Source organism: Rousettus aegyptiacus, unplaced genomic scaffold (assembly GCF_014176215.1).
Source record: "Rousettus aegyptiacus isolate mRouAeg1 unplaced genomic scaffold, mRouAeg1.p scaffold_m13_p_6, whole genome shotgun sequence".
Taxonomy (NCBI): domain Eukaryota; kingdom Metazoa; phylum Chordata; class Mammalia; order Chiroptera; family Pteropodidae; genus Rousettus; species Rousettus aegyptiacus.
This window is the reverse complement of record NW_023416309.1, coordinates 17,780,215-17,806,330: the sequence shown is the minus strand read 5'-3', so window position 1 is coordinate 17,806,330 and position 26,116 is coordinate 17,780,215. Positions and strand designations below refer to the sequence as shown.

The window sequence follows — 26,116 nt, the reverse complement described above, 5'->3', positions numbered from 1 at the left end:
CAAATTAAGCATTTAGGAGAGAATTTTTTTCATAGATTACTAGATTCCTAAATAGTTTAACAAAATCCTTACTTTTAGCTGGAACTGCCATCTTCCACTACTTTACAAAAATGACCAACACAAAGGGAAAGAACATACTCCTGAATGTTCTCTAGGCTTTTTAGAAAATATGAAGTTTTTCCTTTGGTCACATACATACCAATCTACAAGAAGTTATATTGTAGACATCAAAACAATGGGCACTGTTCAAAAAGGAATGCCCTACGAACATTAACCACAGCAAAAGTGGAAGAATCTACAACGTTACCCAGCATGCTGTTGATATCGTTATAAACAAACAAGGGCAAGATTCTTATTGCCAAGGGAATTAATGTATGTATAAAGCACATAAAGTACTCTATGAGCTGAGATAGCTCCCAAAACATGTGAAAGAAAATAATCAGAAAGAAAGGGAAGCCACAAGTACACTTGGGTTCAACTGCAGCACCAGCCTACTCCACCCTGAAAAGCACACTTTGTAAGAAAGTTTTACATTGCCTTTCGCTATCATTATATTCTTACTGAATCCCAAGTACCCATCTATAAATAGAAAGGAGCCTGAGCTGCTAGACTCTATGAATTTATGGCATAACAGGTGTCAAAAAAACAAAAACACACCTCTGGACTCTTAAAAGAACTCCCTAAATAGCTGTTCTAGAGACTAAAATATTCTTATATAATAGCTTACCTTCCACAAGCAATCTGAGTGACAATGCTCCCCATAAGTTCAAACACTTTCCTTGGGTTTATTTCATGACTGGTAGAGTTATGACCCAACTGACCATACCCTCCAGCTCCAAAAGTAAACACTCCACCTTCCTAAAAAAGACAAAACCCTTTATCATTAGAAGGCCTGATAAAATAATTTTCAGGAAAATAAGTTCTTTAATATGGAGTCAGTTTGTCTTTTATTATTTTCGCAAGCTAACAGATGATAACTGACTTTTCAAGGTTAAATGTCTTAAAATAAAGAGAGTTCCAGTTTAATGACTAAATGTTTTCACATATTTTTTAAGTATTTAATTATGTTACTGGCATTATATTTAATTGAAGTCTTCATTAATGAGATACTAATAATTATTTTACATTGCCTTTCACTATCATTATATTCTTATTGAATCCCAAGTACACACCTATAAAATTTCACAAAATCATTAAATGGTACCATCTTTGGTTTTCAAACTAGTTATACTTTTAACATCAAAGCTCTACAAAAAGATTTTATGTAATCAAAGTGCACATATATAGCTACTTTTGGCATACAAGAGTCTTTAAAATATTTATTATAAAAATACAAAACTTGATTAGATTATGTGTATAAAAAAGTACTGATGGCAGCTTAACATAAGCACAATTAGCTTTTTTCAATTTAACTGTTTTTCATAGTTGTAGCTCTATATACAATTTATATCCTGCTTTTATCGTTTAATAGCATAAGTATTTATACACATTGCTATGTAAGAAAACAGATTTTTTAAAAAACTTTTTATGGCAACTTGCAAACAAATATACAAAATTAAGGACAAAAAACAGATATGAATCAACAAACATCACTCAGTTTCAAAAACTGGCAAAAGCTAGGTAACTTGTTAAACAGATGCCTCTTCCACTTCTCTTTTTCAGAGTACTTTAAAGCAAACTATGGTCATCAAATCATTTCACATACATCTTCAATGGCTTATACCTCTAACAGGTAGAAATACATACTACAATATTATTAATCACATTTACAAAGTTAATGTTAATTTCCTTTTTTTTCTGGATAGAAAGAGCAATAGTGTTAATTTTTATTTTTGTAATTGGTATTGTTTTCCAGTTTTATTTAGGTATAACTGAATTAGCAAAAATAATTGTATATATTATTAAATGTACAATGTGATTTGACATATGTAAACATTGTGAAATGATTACCACGATCAAGTTAATTAACATAACCATCACTTCACATACTTGGGGGGGGCAGTGTATGTGAGAGAGAGAGAGAAATCGATCTACTCTCAGCAAATTTCAAGTATACAACATAGTATTAACCATAGTCACCATGCTGTACAATGGATCCTCTACCCTCATTCATTTTGTAATACAAAGTGTGTACCCTCTGACCAAACATCTCCCCATTTTCCCAACACTGGCCCCTGGCAGTCACCATTCTACTATTTCTATGATTTTGACTTTTTTTAAAAAAGATTCAAATATAAATGATATCATATAGCATTATCTTTCTCTGCATGATTTATTTCAATTATCATACTGCCTGCCAGGTTCATCTATGTTGTTGCAAATGGAAGGATTGCCCTCCTTTTTATGGCTGAATAATATACCACTGTGTATGTGTTTTCTTTATCCATTCATCTGGCAATGGGCACTTAGGTTGCTTCCATACCTTGGCTGTTGTCAAAAACACTGCCAATGTTCATCACAAACAATGAATATGGGAGTGCAGTCAACTCTTCAAGATCCTGTTTTTATTTCCTTTGGACATATACTCAGAGGTGAGATCGCCAGATCATAAAGTAGTTCGATTTGTAATTTTCTGAGGAACTTCCATATTGTTTTCCCTAATGGCTGTGCCAATTCACATTTCAACCAACAATGTGCAATGGTTCCACTTTTCCCCATGTCCTTACCAATACTTTTTTTTTTAATAATAGCCATCCTAATAAATTGAGGTTAACATCTTACTGTGGTTTTGATTTGCATTTCCCTGATGACCGTGATGTTGATATTGAAAACTTTTTCCTGTACTTGTTGGCCATCTGTATACCTTGTTTGGGAAAATGTCTATTCACATCTTTTGCATATTTTTAAATTAGATTATTTTTTTAAACATTGAGTTAAATGAGTTCCTTACATATATTTAATATTAACCCTTATCAGATATATGATTTACAAATACTTTCTCCCATTCCATTGATTGCCTTTTCATTTTGTTGACTGTTTCCTTTGCTGTGCAGCTTTTTTAGTTTGATGTAGTCCCACTTATTTTTGCTGTCGTACTCTAAGAAATTTCTTGTGTTTCCTTCTAGTTTTACAGTTTCGGGTGTTACATTTAAGTCTTTAATCTATTTTGTTACATTTTGAGTTGCAAAAGTTAGGGATCTAATTTCATTCTTATGCATGTGGATATCTAGTTTTGCCAGCACCATTTATCGAAGAGATTATCCTTTCTCACTGTGTGTTCTTGGTGCCTTCTCAACGATTAGTTGACCATATATGTATGGGTTTATTTCTGGGCTATCTATTCTGTTTGGTCTAATTTGTTTTCATACCAGTCCCATTCTGTTTTGATTACTAGCTTTGCAATATAATTTGAAACTACAAAGTGTGATGTCAACAGCTTTGTTTTTCCTTCTCAGATTACTTTGGCTATTTTGATCATTTGTGGTTCCACACGAATTCTAGAATTGTCTGTTCTATTTCTATGAAAAATGCCATTGGAATTTTGATAGTGACTCCACTGATTCTGTAGATCGGTTTTACTATGGACAAAGTAACAACATTAATTCTTCCAATCCAAAAACATCGATATCTTTGCATTTATTTGTATCTTCTTCAATTTCTTATGATGATGATGGTCTTCTACAGTTTTCAGTATGCAGGTTTTCCACCTCCTTAAATTTATTCCTATTTTATTGTTTTTCATGCTACTGTAAATGGGATTGTTTTCTCAATTTCTCTTTCAGATAGTTTGTTCTGAGTATAGAGAAATACAATTGACTTTTGTGTATTGATTTTGAAACCTGCCAACTTTACTGAATTCATTTTTTAGTTTTAACATATTTTTGGTGAAATCTTTAGACTTTTCTATATATACCATGTTACCTACAGAGAAAACCTTAGTCTTTCTTTCTAACTGAGAAGTCTTTTATTACTTTTTCTTGCCTAATTGCTCTGGCTAGGACTTCCACCACTCTCCTAAATAGAAGTGGTGAGAGTGGGCATCCTCACTTTATTCCTGATTTTACTACTAAGTATGATGCTATTAGTTGTGAGCCTGTCATATATATCCTTTATCATGTTGAGGTACATTCTTTCTACATCAAAATTGTTGAGAATTTATCATAAAAGGATGCTGAATTTTGTCAAATTCTTTTTCTGCTGAGATTATATAATTTTTACTCTTCATTCAGTTAATGTGGTGCATCACACTGATAGCAGATGTTAAACCATCCTTGCATCCCAGACTGATTGTAGATGTTGACCCATCCTTGCATCCCAGAAATAAATACCAGTTGATCATGGTATATGATCATTTTAATGTGCTGTTAAATTTGATTTGCTAGTATTTTGTGAGAAGTTTTACACCTATGCCCATTCTTTTCTTGCAATGTCTTTGTGTGGCTTTGATATTAGGCTAACGCTGGGCTCATAAAATGAGTTTGAAAGCCCTCCCTCTTCTATTTTTCGGAAGAATTTGAGATTAATTGGTGGTTTTTTAATGGTAGAATTCACCGTGAAGCCATCTTGTCCTGGACCTTTCTTTGTTGGGAGACTCTTGATTACTAATTCAATCTCCTTAGGAGTTAAAGGTCTGTTCAGATTTTCTATTTCCTCATAATTTGGTCTTGGTAGTTTGTGTTTCCAGGAGTTTATCCATTTCATCTAGGTTATCCAATTTGTTGCCATATGACTGTTCATAGTAGCCTCTTATGAGTCTTTATAGTTTTACAGTATCAGTTATGATATCTCCTCTTCATTTCTAATTTCAACTTTTTTTTCCTAGTTAATTTTTTTTACTTTTCAGAAAAACAGCTTTTAGTTTTATCAGTCTTTTCTAATGTCTTTCTGGTCTCTATTTTAATTTTTTTTTAATTGTTTATGGTGACACTGGTTATGAAATCCTATATATTTCAGCTGTACATTTTAACGGTAATGCATATATAGATATGTATTTACATTGTGTTCACCTCCCATAGTTGGATTTCTTTCTGTCACCACATATTTGACCCCTTTACCCCGTCTCCCTCCCTTCCTCCATTTTCTTTAGTCAACATATTTTTTGATTTCCCTTTTATTTCTTTGACCCACTGATTACTCGGGAGTGTTCTTTTTTAATTTCCACATACTGGGAATGTTCCAGTTTTCCTATTGTTCTTGATTGTTAGTTTCATACCATTTTGGTTAGAAAAGACACCTGAAATGATTTCGAATGTCTTAAATTTGTTAAGACTTGTGTTGTGACTTAACATATGATCTCTCCTGTAGAATGTTCCATTGTGTGCTTGAGAAAGATTATATTCTGCTGCTCTGGGATGGAATGTTCTGTATAGTCTTTTAGGTCCTCTTGATATAAAGTGCTGTTTGAGCTCAATATTTCCTTATTGATTTTCTAGTTGGATGATCTATTCCTTGTTTAAAGTGGGGTACTGAAATCCTCTACTTTTGTTTTTGTCTATTTCTGTCTTAAGATCTGTTAATATTTGCTTAATATATTTACGTGTTCCTAAACATATGTTGGGTATGATATAGGTATACCTTCTTGATGAATTAACCCCTTTTACTATTAATTTCTTAATATCAACTAATACTGAGGTCATGTTTAAATTTTCCTAATTAATTTATTTCATTATGTCTGGAAAGCATATGCCTGGATGGTGATGTTAAAAATAAGTAGGTCAAAATAAAAAAGTTTTAATTGCATGTTGACTATAATTTATAAAAAAAAATAATTAGGTCAATGTGTTTTAGCCTAATCCATCCCTATTAAGATTAATGATGGTGATCTTTACCTAAATCCATTACTTCATTAAGGAGTATAAAATGGAGATTTTCTACTCTGCTTATTTCTTCTTGATTTATTAACTGGAATTCTTCTATAGAGAATTTAACTCGACTATTAAGTTATTCTGAAATACAATTTACAAAGAAGAGGCAGGAGAAAAGGTTCTTATTTACTAATTTTTAGAAAAATGAGTTGTTGTCCTAGCAACCTCCAAAGATAAACAATGAAGTTCACTTTTTATTAATTTGAGGAAGATTATCATTATGAAGTCATAGGTTTTTATGTGTTTAGTATATTTCCACTTACTTCAGTATTATTTCTTTCTGTGAACCAATGAAAGCACCTTCAAGTTGTCCTTCTGCAATGACCTTAGTAGTCTTTGAGTCTTTGTAATATACAATGACCAAAGCGATTCCTATCTAAAAACTCTGGTTTCTTTTAGTATAAAGTTTACAACAATCAAGGGATGCTCACTGCTTTCAGACTGTACAAGGTTAATTACTTCTAGAACCGTAATGTGGTCATGGCAAAAAAAAAAAAAAAAAAAAAAAAAAAAACCACCATATTTTTAGAAGGAAAAAAATAATACTGATACTTGTGATTCAAAGTAAAAACCACAGGGTTTTAATTTAACACCTATTTTTTACCTCTTTTCACTTAAGCTGAAAATCATAGCTTCTAATAACAGTTAAATAAGTACTCATTGCTTTATCCTACCCTCTACATAAAAGATATTAAAATACTACTACCAATTTTACTACTAACAATAAGACTACAGAATGCAGTTTAACAATTCTTTGTGAATCATGTATTCTTAGGCTATTTCCCACTAGTGATATACGACTGTAATTTATAATGACCTAAAAGAATTCTACCTTCTGTAGTTGTGATACTAGTTATGATTTTTCAATTTTTAAAAAATATGTAAATATATGTTTGTAGATACATGTGTATATATACATTTGCTTTTTATTCTATATAACAGTTTTTAAGTTTCAAAGTCAGAACTATAAATAAGACAAGGTACATTTATTCTAGCTATTAACTTTTTAAAAATACAAATAATATGTAATATGTTCATATTTTATCCCTCCTTATATAAAAGGCAACTACTCTATGCCTTCCTCTTTTTACTTAACATTATATCCTGAAGATCATTCCACAGCACAACATAGTGATCTTCCTCACTGTGTTTTATAGGTCATGGTGTTCGAATGCATGGAGTTACCACAGTTTATCAAACTAGGCTGCTACTAATGGACATTACAATTCTTCCATTCTTTTGCTATTAAAATGACATAAGAAATGGTCTCTTGCATACGAAATTTCATATCTTTGTGACAGACTTAAAAAACGGGATTGCTAAATCAGAAAGTATACATATATGTAACCTGCATAACAAATATGTAAATAAACTAGAAAAAATCTGGCATTGTTATGGTAATGCCTCATATCCATTAACACGCATGTCTTCCCACCTACTGTCTTTAAAGTGTATTTTTAATTTTTTTCTAAGGTCATTTTCCTAATGTATATTTTATATAAGGAAATTGCTTCATAAAGCAATCCTAATTTATTTGCAAGAAATTCTTCTAGAAAAGCAAAATACATATCAATATGAACATATATGTATTCTAACTTATAACAAGGAAATATAACGTATTTTACTTTGGGGATATTTAAAACTATATCATTTTATTAAAAATTATGACAGAAATTCCAGTGAACAAGCATCACCAGCTACTTTCTTGAGAGAGGAATACAGAAGACTAATAAAATCAGCATTTAAAAAAACTCAATACACATACATATATATATATATATTTACATATCCTGGGAAAATAAGATGAGTGTTTATTTGAAAGGGTGAATTTGTAAAGCATTAACATTATGAGTCTTTCTATCACAAAGTTAGCCCAAAGGAATGATATTATGCAAAATATTTGTTGAAATAATTTAAAATGTTGAAATAATATAGCCTTATTTCTTCCAAATACCAAAGACAGAAATGAATGACTAAAATTTGTAAATTTCCAACAAGATTCACTAATATTTTAGTGATTACATTTGTAATTTGAATTATAAAAATCCATAAGATATGGTAATAAGATCAGCAGGTATAGCAGAACTGCCTTACTAAAAAGCAATATAAAATTTTTTTAAATTAACTTTTATAAGAGGTCATATTTTTAAAAGTACCTTGAGTATACAATAATTGATAATGACCAAGAATAATTCTTATCCTAAAATCCCAATGTGGCAGTGTGTAGAATTTTGTAAAGTCTGATTAGAAGTTAATTTTTCCTTGCCAACTTAATCTACAATGTAGGATGAAAAAAGATAAAGAAGCAAAAAATTCATTTCTAATTTAGCCAATGAAAACTTAACCAGTTTTTATGTTAACATGACTGTAATAAATAATATTCCTAGTAAAGGTTGTTTTTATTTTCATTTTACTTCAAATCACTAAAGTAATGACACTGAATTGGCACATATCCAATAAAGTGAAAAGTCAGGGTTAAAGCCATTAACAAGTTTGTGATGAAAGCTCATTCTAACTGCTTGCATAAGACTTAGTCTATGGATAATAGAGGGATTCAGTCTCCTCTATCACTTGTTATATAATGTTTATAAGCCAAATGGGAACTAAATTAAAATTAGGCAGAGCTATGCTATATAAGTGGAACTGACACACATAGCATGGCAAGTCTGACAAACTTCAAAGGAATTACTTCATTCAAAATATTATTTGAGCAGTATTTCACATGAAGCTGAGACACTCAATAATATATATTATCATCACATTTAACAGTAGATTATAATTCACATTTCATAACATAAAACAAATGTGAAAATTAAGATAGTTTTTGAGAACAAAGAGTAATCTACATCTTTTTTCCAAAATAAATTAGTTTTAAACACCAATAACACTCGTTTTACTGTAAATATCATAAAAACATTTGCTAATTATGAAATAACTATTATAATAATAAAGTTTTATAGGCATACAATACCTTGGTTAGTGCAGCAGTATGATCTTCTCCACAACAAATATAAACTATTTTCTGAGTTCTTAGTGACTTTAGTAAATTAGGAACATACCTATCTGAAAATTCCAACAAGAGACGTTAATGGTATTTTTTAAATTAAAACTCTTCTAAAATGTGTTTCCTCTACAGCTTCCCAAGCTCAGTGGACTGTGATGGCAAAATAATTTTAACCATGATTCAATGATTTTGCAGTACAAGGCTACTAAGTTGCATTCCCAGGCCTTTCTATTCTACTGTGATAAAGAAGAGATTTTAAAAGTAATTTACATGTTAAACTGCATAAATGCCAATCAGCAATCAAAGAAAGTCAAAGCTATTTGACTGCTTCGACATATACACTTTATTCTCTACATTCGCCTCAAGATAAAGCTCACAGGATCCTACTTGAAAATCTGAAAATTATACTGTCTGCTATTTTCCAGCAGAAAAGAGTTATAATGACCTGACATATTTTTCCTATGCAAAACAAAGTATTTTAAAATTCTTTCTGGAAGTATTATTTGCTTATTATTGCCAGTTGTTACTAGATCAACAACTCACTTTTGTCCATTTAAGTCGCTACAATTATACTGAACTTCATGAAATTAGTTTCAGTATTTCAAATAATGGCATTCGACCTAATGTAATTATGAAAAATCAATTCTAAGATCCCAACTTGTTTTGAGTAGTTACAATTGTTTAATTCTACGTGTTTATTTTCAAGACTCTATCATCAATGTTAAAAGTGAAGCCCAAATTGAAGACTAATTTAATGACTCCAATTATTTAAATATTTCTTTGGAAATCTCGAATAGATTAACACTTCATGTTATTTCCCAGAATAATTTTATTGCATCTTTCCACCAATGGTGGCCAATAACATGGTTACCAATTTGAAGTAATGTTTTTCAACTTATCGGCAAAGATTTTTTGTCTAGATATACTTTCCATAGTTTATGATAAAATATTATTTTAGGACTTCTACCATCTCCTAAAAATGTTATCAAATGGAATTTTTTGATTTACCTGTCATCCCAACCTCCCTAACAGGGAAAATTTAAGTACATTTCTTTCTGACATAATCATTGATCCATCTTAAAGATCATATCTTTTAAAAAGTACATTTATCTATACATAATGAGAACCTACCATTTTCATCATTAAGACCTAGTTGACCAAATTTGTTGCGTCCCCATCCAAAGATAGCTCCAGAAAGAGTGAGTACAAAACTATGGGCTCCTCCTGCTGCAACTTGCATGAAAGGGATTCCAAGCAAAGACTTAATCAGCTGTGGTGAAGCTTGCTTTTTATAGTCAATGCCTAAACCCAATTGGCCATATTTATTCTGTCCCCAACAGAAGACTTCACTTGCTGTAAAACAGAAATCATAACATTAATGATTTTTCTCACATACACACAGTTTCATTTGAAGATCATCAGTTATTTTGGGATATTCTTCCTCTCATCAGATGGAAATACATATATCTCTTTATTGAGCTTATTTCTTATATGGATACACAATATTATATAGAATAACATTCTGCATTTAGTACACTTTAAGTTGATTGACTTTCCTGATGAATGGGTAAATCACATAACTGGAGATTCTCATTTTCTTATGTTCCTCAGAAAGGACTGTCTCTTTTTAATATTCCTCAGGTCTCACTTTTATTCTGCGATTTCTCCTAAGAGGCACCCATCTAAGCTCAAGGTTTCAGTTACCAATTATAAGCAGATCACATTCAAAATTTTATCACTAGCCCAGATCTCTTCTCTGAGCAACAAACCCATGTACCCAATTTTTTACCTAACATCTACATTTGGATATTTCAAGGCACTTCCAGCTTAGTGTACCCCAAACTCAATTCATGACCCCAATTCTACCTCATGTACCTGGACCTCTTCCCCGTGTTCTCTATCTCAGGACATGACATCGTAACTAACTCAGTAGCAGAAGTCACAGGGAGTCATCCTTAATACTCCTCTCCTTTCTTACCATACATAGAAGTTGGTATCAATCTATTCTCTATCATCGTTATATACAATTTTCTTTTTAAAGAAAAATATGGCCAATAGGTCCACTCCCCACCTTGTCACCTGGTTCCTATAATAGTTCTGCCTGTCATTTTTGCTCCCCCACTGCCGCCATTTTGCAACTTTAGACATCTTTTTATTTTTATTTTATTTTATTCTTTTAACACCTATAGCACCTGGTATTCCTAGGTGGTCTCCCATCCAAGTACTAACCAGGCCTGACCCTGCTTAGCTACCAAGATCAGATGAGATCAGGCACGTTCAGGGTGGCATGGCCATAGACTTTTTATTTATTTTTATTAAATAAATGGCACTAATAACTGACATACTAATAACTGATTTTTAAAAATTCATACTATAAAATAGTATACACTTAAAGTAAATCTCCCTCTAAAATCAGATCTCTGGTTCTTCTCCCAAGAGAACTACTCTCATGAATTACTGATATGTAATTCCAAAAATATTCTGTGCACATACTAACAGACATTTGTACATACACAAAAATACTGTAAAAATGCAGATTTGATAGTGCTGCTCACCCAAATAAAATGTCAGTGGGTTCTTGTTGCTCTTGGGGTAAATACAAGGCCTATAAGATTGTGACCTCTTCTTAAGCTCATTTCATACCAATCTCTTCCCTCATTATACGCTAGCCATGCTTGCCTTCCTTTACATTCTCCAATGCCCATTTCTCACACTAAACCTTCCCCTTATCTCTGTCCAGTTCACTTCTACTCTCTTCCAACAGGAAGCCTTTTCTGATCTCCCAAATTAAAGTCAGTCTCCATTACACGTTCTAAATATCCCTCAATTTTTTCTTTACAGTCTTTTCAAAGTATGTACATGCAGTGTTATTTGTATGACTGCACCATAAAGGCTAGTAGTGTACTGCTTACCACTGCATATTGTACACACAAATGTGCCTAGTTCATATTAAATGATCAAAAAAACTTCATTAAAAGAGTAAGATTCTGCACTAATGCATAAAGCTGAACAAGAGAAAAGACTACCTACAAGTCGAGAGAAAATTGCCTTCATCAGTAAAAACTAGATTTAAATTAATCTTGGATCTACCCACCAAAATATCAAAAGAGTTGGCAAAGTTACAACAAAGAATACAGGGATGCCAGTTTCTCTACAGCCTACAGAAGTGTAAATTCCTCAATATGGCATTTAAGGCCCTTTGAAACAGATTTGTTTCTACTTCAGCCTCAACTCAAGTATGACTGTCTCCCATGTTCTCACAATACTCTCATAAAACTACATGCCAATAATCAAATTAACAAAATACTTTCCTGATCCTATGCCTCTGTCACAAAAAAGTTAAATGAATAAGAAAGTAAAGCAAACAAAGCTAATAGGAAACTTGGCCTTCTCTGTTTTTATTCACAAAAAGTTTACCTGTGAGATCAAATGAGACTGGGCAAGTTATACAATGCTCTAGCAACGAAATAGCATTTAACGGAGTAAAGAAACAATTAGTGATCACTTTGGCAGTACATATGCTAAAACTGGAACAATACAGAGAGGATTAGAATGGCCCCTGTGCAAGAATGACACCCAAATTCATGAAGTATTCCATATCTTTTCAATATGGAGTCATTTCCTTGGAAGTTAAACTCAGTGAACTACTGTTCTTCAAAAACACATGTGCCACTCTAGTTTTATAAGATGTTACCACTCTGGGGAACTAAGTGAAGGGTACACAGGACCTGTCTGTATTACTTTTTTCAACTTCCTGTGAATCTACAAGTATTTGAAATTAAAAGTTTATGTATGAAAAGTAAAATAATAATAATAATAATTAGACATAAAAAACTTCATGTCTATATTTCGGCAATAAACAATATGACAATGACACCAATATGACAATGACACCATTCACAATAACAACAAAAAATACCAAATACCTAGGGGGAAATATAGTAAAGGTGTGTAAGACTTCACCTTTGTTTGAAAATAACAAAATACTTAGAAAAATTAAGATTAAAAAATAAATGGAGAAATACAGCATGTTAAAGAACTTAAAGATGTGCATTGTACAGACTTTCTTCAAATTGATTTATAGAGACAATGCAATCCCAATCAAAATCCCAGTAGTTTCTTTGTGTGTCTATGAAATCTGACAAGCTAATTCTAAAATGTATATGGAAATGAGGATTAAAAGTTAAGTCAGTCTTGAATAAGAATAAAGTTAAAGGACTTTCTGCTCAATTAAAGTATCAATAAAACTGAAAAAGATAAAGAAAATAAAAACAATGCTTACCTTTAGAAAGTGCAAGTGAATGATAGTAACCGCAAGCAACCTGTACTATCTGGATATCTGACAAACTTTTAATATTTCTAGAAAATAAAGAGAGAGATCGGGATTAGTTAATTCCATTCAATATAATAAATCCTGAATGCTATTGATATATGCTATTTATTGGCCACCTATTATGTGCAAAGTTTCCTACCAACCTAGCAGTTAGTTCATGTTATTTTTTTATCCACGCCCAATTTACTAAAACTTTATTGCTAAAGTCAGCAAACGAAATCTAGACATGAAAAAGATTAAGAGGTGTGATGAGAAAACACTTTGGAACAACATTTAAAGAAATTATGCTCACATCTCCAATCCCCCTCAGAGTACTTTTACAACTTAGATGTTTTCTTTTATTATCAAAATTTAAAAAAATCTTTAGCTTAACGCTTAAAACGTTGCAATATATTTGTAAAACAAATGTACATGATCTAATTTGTCTAAAATTGGTGTTTGGCTTAGTTTAATATATGTTCCCCTCTATCAGGTTCCTTAAGAATAAAAGGGATTCCTATGATGCGGTGTTATCAATTCACAAATTATGAAACCTATTCCTTTTGGGCTATCCATTGGCTTTACATCTAAATCAGTGATATTCAACTTAATTCCTTACTAGGGAAATTTAATCACTTCACATTTATTATGATCACTGATGGGTTCAGTCACATTTCTGCCATCTTGTATTTTTTCCTTATATTTTTACATTTTCCCCCCATTTCTAAGTTTTCCTTAACTGCAATATAATTCTAAAAGTTAATTTTTAAAAATTACAAAATTAAAAAAAAAAAAGTAACTGTGCATCAATCATCCCATGTTTTTCTTAAGTAGTTCCTTCATTTGGTCATTCTACTATTTTTCCTGAATGAATGTTTTCAAGAAAAAAAAGTGGAAAGGAAACATAATATGTTTCTTATTTCCCTTTACCTGATACTGCCACCTGACCTGATTCTGCCAAATGAGAGTCCGGAGCAAGTTCTGACCAGAGTGTCGATACTCATGATTTTCGGGAGGCAGCTTCAGCAAATCAAATTTTGAGCAGGAGAAAGGAGAGTTACTCTAATTCCATATTACTGTATTAAAAATATTTTTATTTAGTGGATTTATGTTCTTAACTATAAAACCTGCTACAATTTAGTAGAATCCAACAAGTTAGCAGGATGTAATGTACCCTCAGATTTTAAAACGTAACAAAATGCCAATTTTCTGCAATTAGCAAAATCAAACATTGGCAATGCAAAAACAGTTAGAAATTAATCAAGTCCAATTTGTAAGACCAAACAAAACATTTCAAAAAACTACACTCTCATAACAACCTGTGATTTTTCCTTTTCCGCATTTACCACTATTAATTACTGCATACTTATTCATTTCTTACGAGGGTACTCTGTTTAACAATAAGCTCTGTGAAGGTAGACTCACTAAGTGTTTTATATCCAGGGACTCCCTAGCATCTACTATAGTGCCTGGCAAAAAAAGTAAGTAATGAATACACTGTTCAAGGATAAGTGAATTTGTAAAGTATTCGAAACTTTAGTATTAAAACTATTGTAATATATGTTTAAAACTGAGTGAAATCAAAAAAATAAGTTTTACTTTTGACCAAGGTGATCATTCAAGCATGTGTAATTTCTATAATCCAAAAATAGCTTTCTTCAAGGATATTATACTATTCTTCATAATTTTTACTGCGTATGTCCAACAAATAGAACTTTAAAAGATGAACTACAACTTTATTGCCAACAAGTTTTTCTAAAGTTTGCATGGAAAAGTATGTATTTCCATTTACATTAAACTAAAAGATAATAAAATTAGGCTTAACTTTTTAAAATAAAGGTATATCCTATGTAAAAATAACTAGCCATTAATGCAAGCCTACAGAGACCCCGATATTAAATAATTTCATTTTCTCTAAGATACAGTGATTTCAAAATACGGTGAAGTCAGAAGTAGGAAAAGATTATCAAACTAGGAAGGCTTTCAAATATAATCTATTTACTATTAATTTTAAATTCTTCTTTAATTTTAAAGTGCCACTTAATTTACATATTCTTATCAACTGGCATAAAAATGGATTTTGTCCTCAAGAAAATACAGCCTAATGTGAAGCTTCACATTTCTGATTACTCTTACAGAAATCATACTCATTTTTTAAAAACCTATTTACATATATGTTTCTTTTTGTCTTCTATCCATGTTTTATTCAAAATCTATGTGAATTTACAAAGTTGGATGACATACCTAAGAATCTAGAAAAAGCCTCACATCTAAAAAATGATTTGGTACTGAAATCCAAAAGAAAAAAATCACTGGGAGTCTTTTATAAAATATATCTCTACTGAAAAACTAAATCGCCCTTTAAGACATGAAAATTGCAGTAAAAACTATGTATATGACACAACAAATCAGATCAGTCCATGAAAAACTGATCATCTTGAATAGGAGAACTTCCTTAACACACAGCTTAAAGTTAATATAGATATTTAGCAAATACAAAAACAGAGAAATTTAAAGTAAAAGGACACAAGGAAGAGCTCTTTCAGGTCCCCATCCAGATTCATAAAACAGTAAAGTCACAAATATGTAATTTATTTTTGGGCCACCTTCAAATAAATTGTCATGTAGTAAAATTTTCTCCTTATAGTTACTTTTCCATTTCCTAATCATCTACAGATTACTGACAGATATCCCTTATACCAGAAGTATACAGCAACAAAAATGTAAGTATGAGAATTAAGAGACAAGTGGAGCAAAAATAAGGAAAATTAGAAAGCTCTGCCATGAATCATGGTTTTGAGAATGTTAACTTAGAAAGTCTAACATGTTAGTCCCTTTTTAACCCAAAAATCATAAAAATTTTAAAATCTTAAACTCCATTCTACAACAACTACTTGTGAGAAGAAATAAAAGCAGTAGAGGACATGACAAACATGAGGTTACTATGTTTCTATGAATGCTCTGTATTATCTAGCCAATAAACAATTTGGTTACAAATTACCACTTTTTGAAAGAAATCAAAATTGAAATGACTAAAAGAATTCAATTTACTTAAGGAAAAAGTTTTTCTCCCACCAGCACCATCATTAACAGACATTAAGAGCACAATGGGAATAGCAGTCATTTAACTATTATTGCAAAAGAAACAAAGGAGAAGAAATTTGTTGAGTTTTGTGGAATCTAGTTACGAGTTCAATAAAAATATGTGAATGTGATGTATCTAAAAGTCTCAACAAACAATCCATTACTAGAATAAAATAAAATACTTTTAATATGTTAAAACAAAACAAATACTTCAAGTTTTTCATTAATAAGAGAAGGTTACGTAGGCTTACTAAAGGAACAAGCTACCATTCCTTTAAGCTACCATTAAAAAAACCCCTCCCCTCATTTCTAACAGTGATAAAAGTTCCTGCTCTGAAATATATTAGTTCCTGTGCTCCATTTTTTTATCCTAGTAGTTACATCCTATTTCTCAAACAAAAACAAACATTACCAATTTTAAATTAAAAACAAAGTATCTAAATGTATTAAAAACACACTGCCCGAAAAATCTGGAATTAATTTAATTCCTTGGTTCCCTGTAGAGTTCTCTTTTGTCTCTATAACTATTACTAGCAAGAAAGAATAAGAGTTTAAGGAGGGAAGAATTTGTACAATTATAAAACGAGGCATAAGTTAGTGTATTATTTATGTATTTAAAATAAATTGGACATTTTTCTTTAAATCTTTATATCTTTACCTAGATATATTCATGATCTTATAATTTTTACTATTAAAAAAATGGTTATGCCCTGTGTAAATCTATAAGACTACAACATTGATTGATAAAGCATTAGTTTTAAATAATTCTATTTTAATGGTTAACATAAATTAAATCATAGGCATTGCTATGCAAAAAAGTGGAAAGTGACTGAATTCTTTTTACACTAAGCGTGTGGAACTTCTACAGTCAAAAACAACAAAGACTAAAAAAACAAGATAGAGAAACATGCAGTCAACCAATATTTAATAAATATGTCAATAGCTGGGGTACTCAAGATAAAATTGGTAGTTTAAATTAGTCTAATCTACTTAAAACTGCTAGTAAGAGAAAATTTATAATAAAACATATATCCTCATTGCTTTTCTTTACAAACATAATTTGGTGGGAAATATAAAATATATATTTAAAAACACATTCAACCCAAATTAAAATCAAGAACCTAACTAGTAAACTCCTTAAGAACTCAAAGGAAAGAAGTACGCCCGCTGTAAGCAGAATAATTTAGATAACAAATTTATGATGAAAGATTATTAAAGACCTCTTTTTGGTCACCTTTGTTACCTGGGTACTCTGATACATTCCTCTGATCCTAGCAGGCCAAGTTGTCCATCAGAATCGAGACCCCAAGCATACACCTGGCCCTTGTCATTTAGTGCTAACGTATGAGCTTCTCCACATGAAACAGCTACGATATTTTGGGCATCCAGGGCAACAACCTGCTCTACAGAAATCAAGGAGAGAGACATTACATTCTAGTTTTGAACCCCCAATGAGAATAAAACACAATCTTCATCTTGTATTAAAAAGCTAAGGAAATGCTGAAACAGACTAAGTATAACATCAGTTATTCTGAAAAATCTAACCAGTTATGTTCCATGCAAAATTTTCATTGTAATAAATACAGATATATATTATAGGGCATAATCAGAATATTAAGTGACTTGAACATCTGGGGGGAAGATGTTAAGGGTTTATAAAGATTCTCTCATAAAGTGTTCTTCACTGAAAGCCATTACTAATAAAAGAGTCCGGCTGAAAAGGGGATCATTTAAATAACCTGGCTGTTTTTTAATAAAATCACAATTGACATATATAGATACTACTATGGAGCGATTCTAAACTTAATGAAATAATCTGAATTGGCAGTCTCTAATAGGAAACAAATTCTTTACAGAGCTCATAAATAAAGGATCTACTGGATATGCCAAAGAGAGAAGTGAAAGGCAATGTGACCATAACAGGTTTATGGACTGCTATTTTAATATCGAAGATATCAATAAAGAAAGTAAACTTATTCCCTTAGTCTCTTTAAGATATGTAATGTCTCAGTTTTTTACTAGTACCACAAGTTTTTTTAAGATGCCATTTAAAATTAACTTTGTTTTAGCTTAAAAATGAAGCTATAATTTCTGTCTTCAATAAACTGAAAGCCTCGTGTCGAAGAGCTGTTAAAACTGAATCAATCAGGGTTTCTTCAGAAGCACATTTTAGCTCAATGTACAAGCCGTTTAATAATAAAACAGATTGCATCAAGGAGGTTTAAATCTCAATGTATAAAAAAATTCAAAATGTATTTAGATTACTATCCTGCATTTTAAGGTGGGAGGTTAACCCTAAAAATAGCCTCTAGGAATCTGTACACCTCTAATGATATGATATTTTAAGTACTTACCTTAAATTACTGAGTTAATAATTTGTGAAACTATTGAACAGTATGTGGAAGTTCATTATACGATCTTTCGGTTTTTGTAACTTTATAAAATTGTATTGCAGATACATACAAAAATGAAATGAAGGAAAACAAGCTGTAACTCATTGCCCCCCAAAAATATTGAAAAAAAAAAAAGACTTAAAAATATGTCATCACCTGTTTACATCAAAACATTCCCATAAGCCTTAATTATGAAGAAATAAAACACACAAAACATCTGCTGTCTCTCAGAAGCCCCAGAAATAAGTCAATGTCTCTCCAAAACAATCCTCAAAGAAAACTAGCAAAGAGCAGAAAATGACAGGATGACAAGAGGGATGAATAAGACTGGATGGCTAAACAATAACAATTGAAGAGCACTTTATAGCAATGGCTACAAAATCAAAGGCACCAAAAATCCAAGAAACAAAGAAGAAACAATCATTCATATCAAACACCAATATTTACTGTGTATCTCTTGTGCTCCAATCACTAGAGACACAGAGATGGATTATTTAAAAGAGTTGTAAAGTCTGGTCTATAGAAAAACAGGTGAGATAAGGACTGTGATTAAATGCTAAGATAAAAATATACAAAAGGGACATGGAAATCGGAGATACCTAATAAAGCCTACAAAGATACCAGGAAGAATTCTGGAAGACACTGGCACTTACGGTAAGTCCTGAGCTGAAGCAAGAGGAAGAGATTCCATGCACCCATTTGAGAAAATTCAATTTGTTATAGTAAAACACACTAACTAAAAGCAAAATGGAAAGACTGACAAAAATAGGGAGAAAATGTTATTCATATCTCAAAGAAATAATCTCTCCAAATTTTAAAGACTTACTAGAAAAAAAGCAGTAATTCAATGCAAAATGAGTAAGATCTGAACTAATAGTTCACAGAAAAACAAATAAAAATGACCTTTGATCATAGATGCTCACCTTCATTGATGAGAAAAATGCAAATTCAGACTACATTGAGAAGCCAATAATATGTTCCCTCTGAAAATTCATAAAGCTATACACTTGATTTGTATAGGGGTTAATCTTCGATTATAAAAGTTTACGTTTATCAAAAGAAGAAGACAGGCTGTGAGAAAAAAAATTACAAAAGACACATCTAATAAAAGACTGTTATCCAAAATACAAAAACAACAACAACAACAACCCTCTTAAAATTCAACAAGAAAATGAACCATCCAATTAAAAAACAGGCAAGACCTAACAGACACCTCACCAAGGAAGATACACAGATGGCAAGTTCAGCAACTAAAAGGATAGTCTACATTATATGTCATGAGGGAAGTCCAAATTAAAATGAGAAACCACTATGTACCTATTAAAATGGCCCAAATCCAAAACAATGACACCACCAAATGCTGATGAAGAAATAGAGCTACAGATCTCTCACTCATTGCTGGTGGGCATGCAAAAAATGGTAGAGCCACTTTAGGAGACAGTTTGGCAGTTACTTATAAAATAAAGATACCCTTATCATAATCCAAAAATTGCACTCCCTGATATCTACCTAAAGGAGTTGAAAACTTATATCCACACAAAAACCTTCACATGATTATTTATAGCATCTTTATTCATAATTGCCAAAACTTGGAAGCAACCAAAATGTCCTTTAGTAGGTAAGTGGATAAACTGAGGTACATTCAGATGATGGAATATTATTCAGCACTAAAAAGAAATGAGCTATCAAGTTATGAAAAGACATGGAGGAAACAAATGCACATTTCTAAGTGAAAGATGCCAATCTGAAAAGGTTACATACTGTATGGTTCCAACTATATGACATCTGGAAAAGGCAAAAATTTGGAGACATTAAAGAGATTTCGTCTGCTGGGGAAAAGAGCACTCATATACTGACAGTGGAAGTATAAAATAGAACCATCTTTATAGAAAGGAATGTGTCAATACCTAACAAAACATATGCATTCACCTTTGGACCTAGCAATTCCATTTCCAGGAAATTATCCTATTGATACACCTAAGTGCTGAAGGGTAGCAGTATATGCCACCCCAAAATATGCCACTTAAGAAGAAGATTATTTTGAGCTGAAGGCTGTTAAGGAGGAGATACAAGAAAAGCTCTCTGACCTTCCCCTATCTGCATAAAAGCAGGACATAAATTTGTAAAACTGTCCCCCACTTCCTTCTCTACCAGGAAAGACAGAAGTTAATCACCAGAGACAACTCTAGTCCCTTGATAGCTCAGAGATGGCACCAATGAAACCTATAAAACAAACTTTACTCACTAGCCCTTATCTTCCATTAGTTCTCCTGTATACTTACTTTTCTACAATTTACCAACCCAGAAACTAAAATGCTACTTCTCTAAAATTTTATTCTTTTTCAGATGCTACGTAAGCCCACATTCTATCACACCTTGAGTTACTCATTACTGAGTGTTTCCTCATGTAAGTGCAACACATGTGTTAATAAACTTTTGTTTTTCTGTTGTCAATCTGTCTTTTGTCTAGACAAGTCCAAGCTGGAGAATCTAGGAGGGTAGGGTACAAATGCATGTGTGTGTGAACATGTATGTATTTATGTATGTTTCCAGGACTGTATATAATAACAAAAGACTGAGAATATTCCAAGTATCCATCAATAAAGATTTCAATCTATACACTGGAACACTATGCTCCACAAAAAAATAATGAAGAAACTCTACATGCTGATATAACAAGATCTCAAGAGTATATTACCAAAGGAGGAAAAAAACAAAATGTGGAACAGTACACATGATTTGCTATTTTTTGTGTAAGAGAGAGGGAAGAATATATATTCATATTTGTTTACATCTACATATAGAAATTTTAGAAAGATATAAAAAAACTAATAATCACAGTTACCTATAAAGGATGTGGGTAGAGGGGGAAATAGGGTGATCAAATAAGAGCAAAACTTCTCAGTGTGTACTTAAATTATTTTGGTTTTTGAATCATGTGAATATATTGTCTATTCAAAATAAAAAATAAAATTTAAAAAATTAAATAGAACATTAGAGAAAATAGTTAAAGCAACGTATTAAAATCAATGTTTTCCTTTAAAACTAACCTGAGCTCTTTCGTGTTTTTCTACATAATAATAACTAAAGATAAATAACTTTGGTTCTTGCAGAGTTTTAGCCTCATCAAATTATTGAAGTATCTATTTTAAGAATGAATAACTATTATAGAAATACATTATTAAAGAAACAAAACACCATTGTATGTCTGGGGAATAGTATATAATACAAGCTTTTCAAACAAATACACAAAACTGGTTAATGTCTTCGTATAATTATTAAAAATTACTTATTTTTTCCAAATGGCTCAAAATAAATAGCCTCAACTATTTCCTCCCAGTATGCTAGAAAGTCAAATCAATGGTACATTGAGACATTTCATATCCAGGTCAAATTCTAGTTAAATGCTTGAAACAAGATAGCCTGAAAAGAAAGTCAATGATAAACAAGTACAAAAGAGGAATAAATGAACTCAGCAAAAGAGAAGAATTACTAGAAAGACTGGCTCAATGCTGCCCTGAGTGAGAAAGAAAATAGTATTCATATCAAATCGAACAGCTAACATTTATTGAATGCTTACTATGTATCAGGTACTACAGTAACTCTTAAGTTTTAATTACCAAGCTATACATGCCTTTTGAGGTCAAGTAATACAGCTAAAAACAAGAAGGGAAAAGTGAGGATTAAATTCACTATAATTTAGGATGACTATGGATATAGAAGGAAAAGAACAAAAGAAAAAAGAAAAAAAGAAACTTGCTAAGCATGCCCGTTAAAAAAATTGATTCCTTTGATAAATAGGTGCTATAGGTTGTTGGAATTACAAATGTATGATGCTAAAGGTTTAGTAACAGCATATAATCATTACATTCGATTATAATCTAGAAATAAACAATCTGTTTTAAAAATATACAAACAAACACAGATGGAAATATGTGGCAAAATGTTAACTGTTGGTCATTGGGCTACTCTTTCAACTTTTCTTTATGCTTTGAAATGTTCATATAAAAATTTTGAGATAAGTAACAGTGTCTTCGTATCAGTATTTATGGTTCACAATATTCCTCTTCGAGGAAAGAAAAAAGAAACATTTAGTTCTGGGAGGCACAAAAAGGCAAAGAAAACATAAGTGGAGGAGATTGCTTTGGGAAAGAAAAATATATTTTTTCAGAGACAGGTGCAAAAACAGAAAGCATAAAGAACTAGAGAGATGTACGTAATATATCCATCTTGGAAACACTGATGGCAGATATATTCTAAATACATCTCTAAAAAAGTCTTAGATCATCATTGCTTCTGCTTCTTACACTTGTATTGTTAAAATTCAAAATTTTTGAAAACTGATGGGACATCATTTTATTGAGAAAAAGTCTATCTTCTTTACTCCATAAATGTGAAACATTGTCTTCTTTAGATTTATAAAAATTAAAATGTTCAACCTAATGATGATTTTCAGTTCTACTTCATCTACTTCCTCCTAGTCGCCTTTGTATACACATCTGATTTGAGCAATTGTTCACCTACACACTGCATCAAATAAATTTTGCTACACAAACATCATAAGAAAGAATACTGTTACACGTCCTTTTTGTGATACAGGACAGGTCCAGATTCTTGTAAAATGCTACAAGATATAATCCTTCCTGTTGAATAACTAACTGGATAATAATTCCCTATTTCCTTTGATACCTAAGAAATATATTCAATTCTTGAATTTGTGAAAATTCATGGAGCCATATCATCTCCAAACTTACTGTTTAATAGCTCACTTTGTAAGATCAATTTCACCATCATCAGATAGTGGTGCTATCTACATTCACTTTCTGATTTCGCTAATAATTGTGGAACAACTTCCTCTGTCAATTTTCTTGTCTTTGTCATTAAGGACAGAAAATGAAAAATTCTACATCCTCAACTGTGGTTAACGAAAGCTATAAAAAGAGAAAAATAAAAGCTAAAAGATGGTGACTCCAGACTTCTTTTATACCTTCTTAAAAGATGATGCAAAACTCAACACAACATATGAACCTTCTAAGAAACCCCATCATTGTTTCTACTTATAATTTTAATATTTTTAATTTAGTTTAGTTGGGAATATAACCAATTATCGTTATTTGCAGTAGTTATCTTCTATAAAATCACCAAGAACTCTTAGTTAGCACATAAATGAACCACTGCCCCTAAGGAAAAATAGTGTTAGGTTCCCACAAGCTTCTGATTACCATATTTTCAGCAACTGATCAATACATAACATTTCGTGTGTCTCTAAGACAACTTAATATACTGTTGATTCGTTGACACTGAATCCACAGCCAACAGCACTATAACTCATGTCACTATATTTTTTCTTATAAGGCATATCACAGCCTTCTTGAGCTTAGAAACACTAAACAGCACTTTAGCACTAGGCTTGGAGGCCATTTTAAACAATGAAATCACCCACAAGTAAAAAAATGCAAAAAATGTGTCACTAAATATACCACAAAAAAGACAATCATATAGTTTGAGATCTTAAATAAGAAGGCAGAGCACTGCTTTGTTGAATCAGCAGGGAATGTGCACATTAGGAGATTCAAATATTTTGCAGCTCTGCACACGTCCAGGAATGACCATGAACAGCAGTCCCATGAGTACTGACTATGACCCAGGCCGATTTAATAATAGTACACACAAATACTTCTTCCCAGACAACCAATCACAAAATATACAAGATGGTCTATCAGGAGTCTTTGGCTAACCATGGTTTGAACCTGATATTAAGATACAATCATCATTATCAATATGCTATAAGAACCCTATAAACAAAGAAAACTAACAGTAAAGAATGTTTTGTCCTTTGGGTATAAAGGTAATGCTATAAAAACATCATTAGCAAAATATTCACAATGTGCATCTCTTAAAAGCTGCATCTTAATCAAAATCTAAAACAGCTACTTGAGAAAAATATAAACATTACCTTATCACTCTATATCTTGTCATCCACAGATCTCAAAATCTTACTGTTATTGGATGTTATTGTGTTCCCCCAAAATTCATGTGTTGAGGTCCTTCCTAATCCCCAGTACCTGAGAATGTGACCATAACTGGAAATAGTGTCCTTGAGGATGTAATTATTTAAGATGAGGTCACATGGGAGTAGGGTAGGCACCTAAATCATGTCCTAATAAAAAGGGGTAATTTGGTCTGAGAAAGGCAAAAAGGACAATGCTATGTGAAGGAATGCCTAAGATTGCCAGTAAACCACCAGAAGCTAGCAGAGGTCTGGAACAGATCCTTCCCTCATAGGCTTTAGAAGGAACAAACAAACCCTGTTGACACCTTGATCTTGAATTCCTAGCCTCCAGAGCTATAACACATCTCTGTAATATAAGCCATCCAGTTTCTGGTACTTTGTTATAACTGCCCTAGCAAATGAATACACAACCAAATAAATATTTTCAAGTTCAAAACATTCCTGTCAAGTTAGCCAAATATTACCATCTATGCTTTAAAGGCAATCCACATGCCAGATGGGTACTATACTTATCATGGTGATCATTTCATAAGGTATGTAACTGCCTACCCACTATGTTGTACACTTGAAACTAAAACATTGTATGTCAACTACAACTGGAAAAAAAATTTTAAACAAGAAAGACAATCTACAAAAAATTAACTTATTTTGAATAAGTACAGATAAACTCAATTTTGAAATTTAGAAGTTTCTAGTTCATAATAACACTATTCTTTCCATGCCAAAGGGTTAAAAAAAATGGCAAAAAATATTTACACAAAATTGGCAAAAGACACATTTCTCAAAACAATCTTTAAAATATACACCAAAAAAAAAAAGCTTTTTAGAGAGCAAGTGGCAATATAATACCATTCTATACAGGCATACCCTTGACCCAGAAACTTTCTTTTAGGAATTTATAATGCCTTGTAAAATGATGTATATTGAATTATAGTTTATAACTATTAAAAAAAACAAAAAAACAAAAAAACCAGAATCCCAGTAATAAGTAGGTAAATAAACTATGGAATATCCATGCAATAAAAATTGATACTTCTACTAAAAACAATGTCTATATAGTAACATAAAAAGAAATATAGTAAATGAAAATGCAAATCACAGATCTTTATGTATATGTGAATAGAATTATGTATTTAATACAAGTATAAAAGATATAAAAATATAAGCAAATAGTAGTCATCTTTAGAATATAAGGGGAAAGGTGGCTTCCACTTTTTAAATCGTACATTTCTTCTGTAACTTTAAAAAAGAAATAAGGTCATGTATTATTTTGAAAATCAGGAAAAAATAAAATTTTTTCAAGGTACAGAAATTCCCCAACTTATAAAGTGACCCTGAACTCCACAGGAACAAACGTCCTCTAGGGAAATAACTAACTTGGAGCGATAGATTTTCTTACCCAGGCAACAGAGGCTACAATTAAGTATTATTTTATTTTTTAAATGGAATACATAATTAAGGTAAATGCTGCCCACGAATATCTATCCTAAACTTTCCAGAACTGAT

General features: G+C 31.6%; 1 protein-coding gene, 1 non-coding gene and 1 pseudogene across 8 annotated transcripts in view; 1 reads left to right on the top strand and 2 right to left on the bottom strand.

The window, feature by feature from the left end:
• Positions 1–26,116, bottom strand: part of HERC4 (HECT and RLD domain containing E3 ubiquitin protein ligase 4) — a 116,014-nt gene that overhangs the window by 72,515 nt on the left and 17,383 nt on the right. For 5 of the 7 annotated variants that reach the window (XM_016127313.2, XM_016127309.2, XM_036223498.1 and 2 more), the window contains 5 exons: positions 17,448–17,607; positions 13,091–13,167; positions 9,940–10,161; positions 8,776–8,867; positions 728–858 (listed from right to left, as the gene is read on the bottom strand). In XM_016127313.2, the coding sequence (XP_015982799.1) occupies positions 728–858; positions 8,776–8,867; positions 9,940–10,161; positions 13,091–13,167; positions 17,448–17,607 (682 nt within the window). Of the gene's footprint in view, positions 1–727; positions 859–8,775; positions 8,868–9,939; positions 10,162–13,090; positions 13,168–17,447; positions 17,608–26,116 lie in introns of those variants that run through there. The other 2 variants (XM_036223500.1, XM_016127314.2) reach the window with 2 other exon arrangements.
• Positions 10,989–11,107, bottom strand: LOC118604325 (annotated as a pseudogene).
• Positions 12,306–12,412, top strand: LOC118604391. Its single transcript, XR_004951707.1, has one exon. It is a non-coding gene; the product is annotated as a U6 spliceosomal RNA (small nuclear RNA).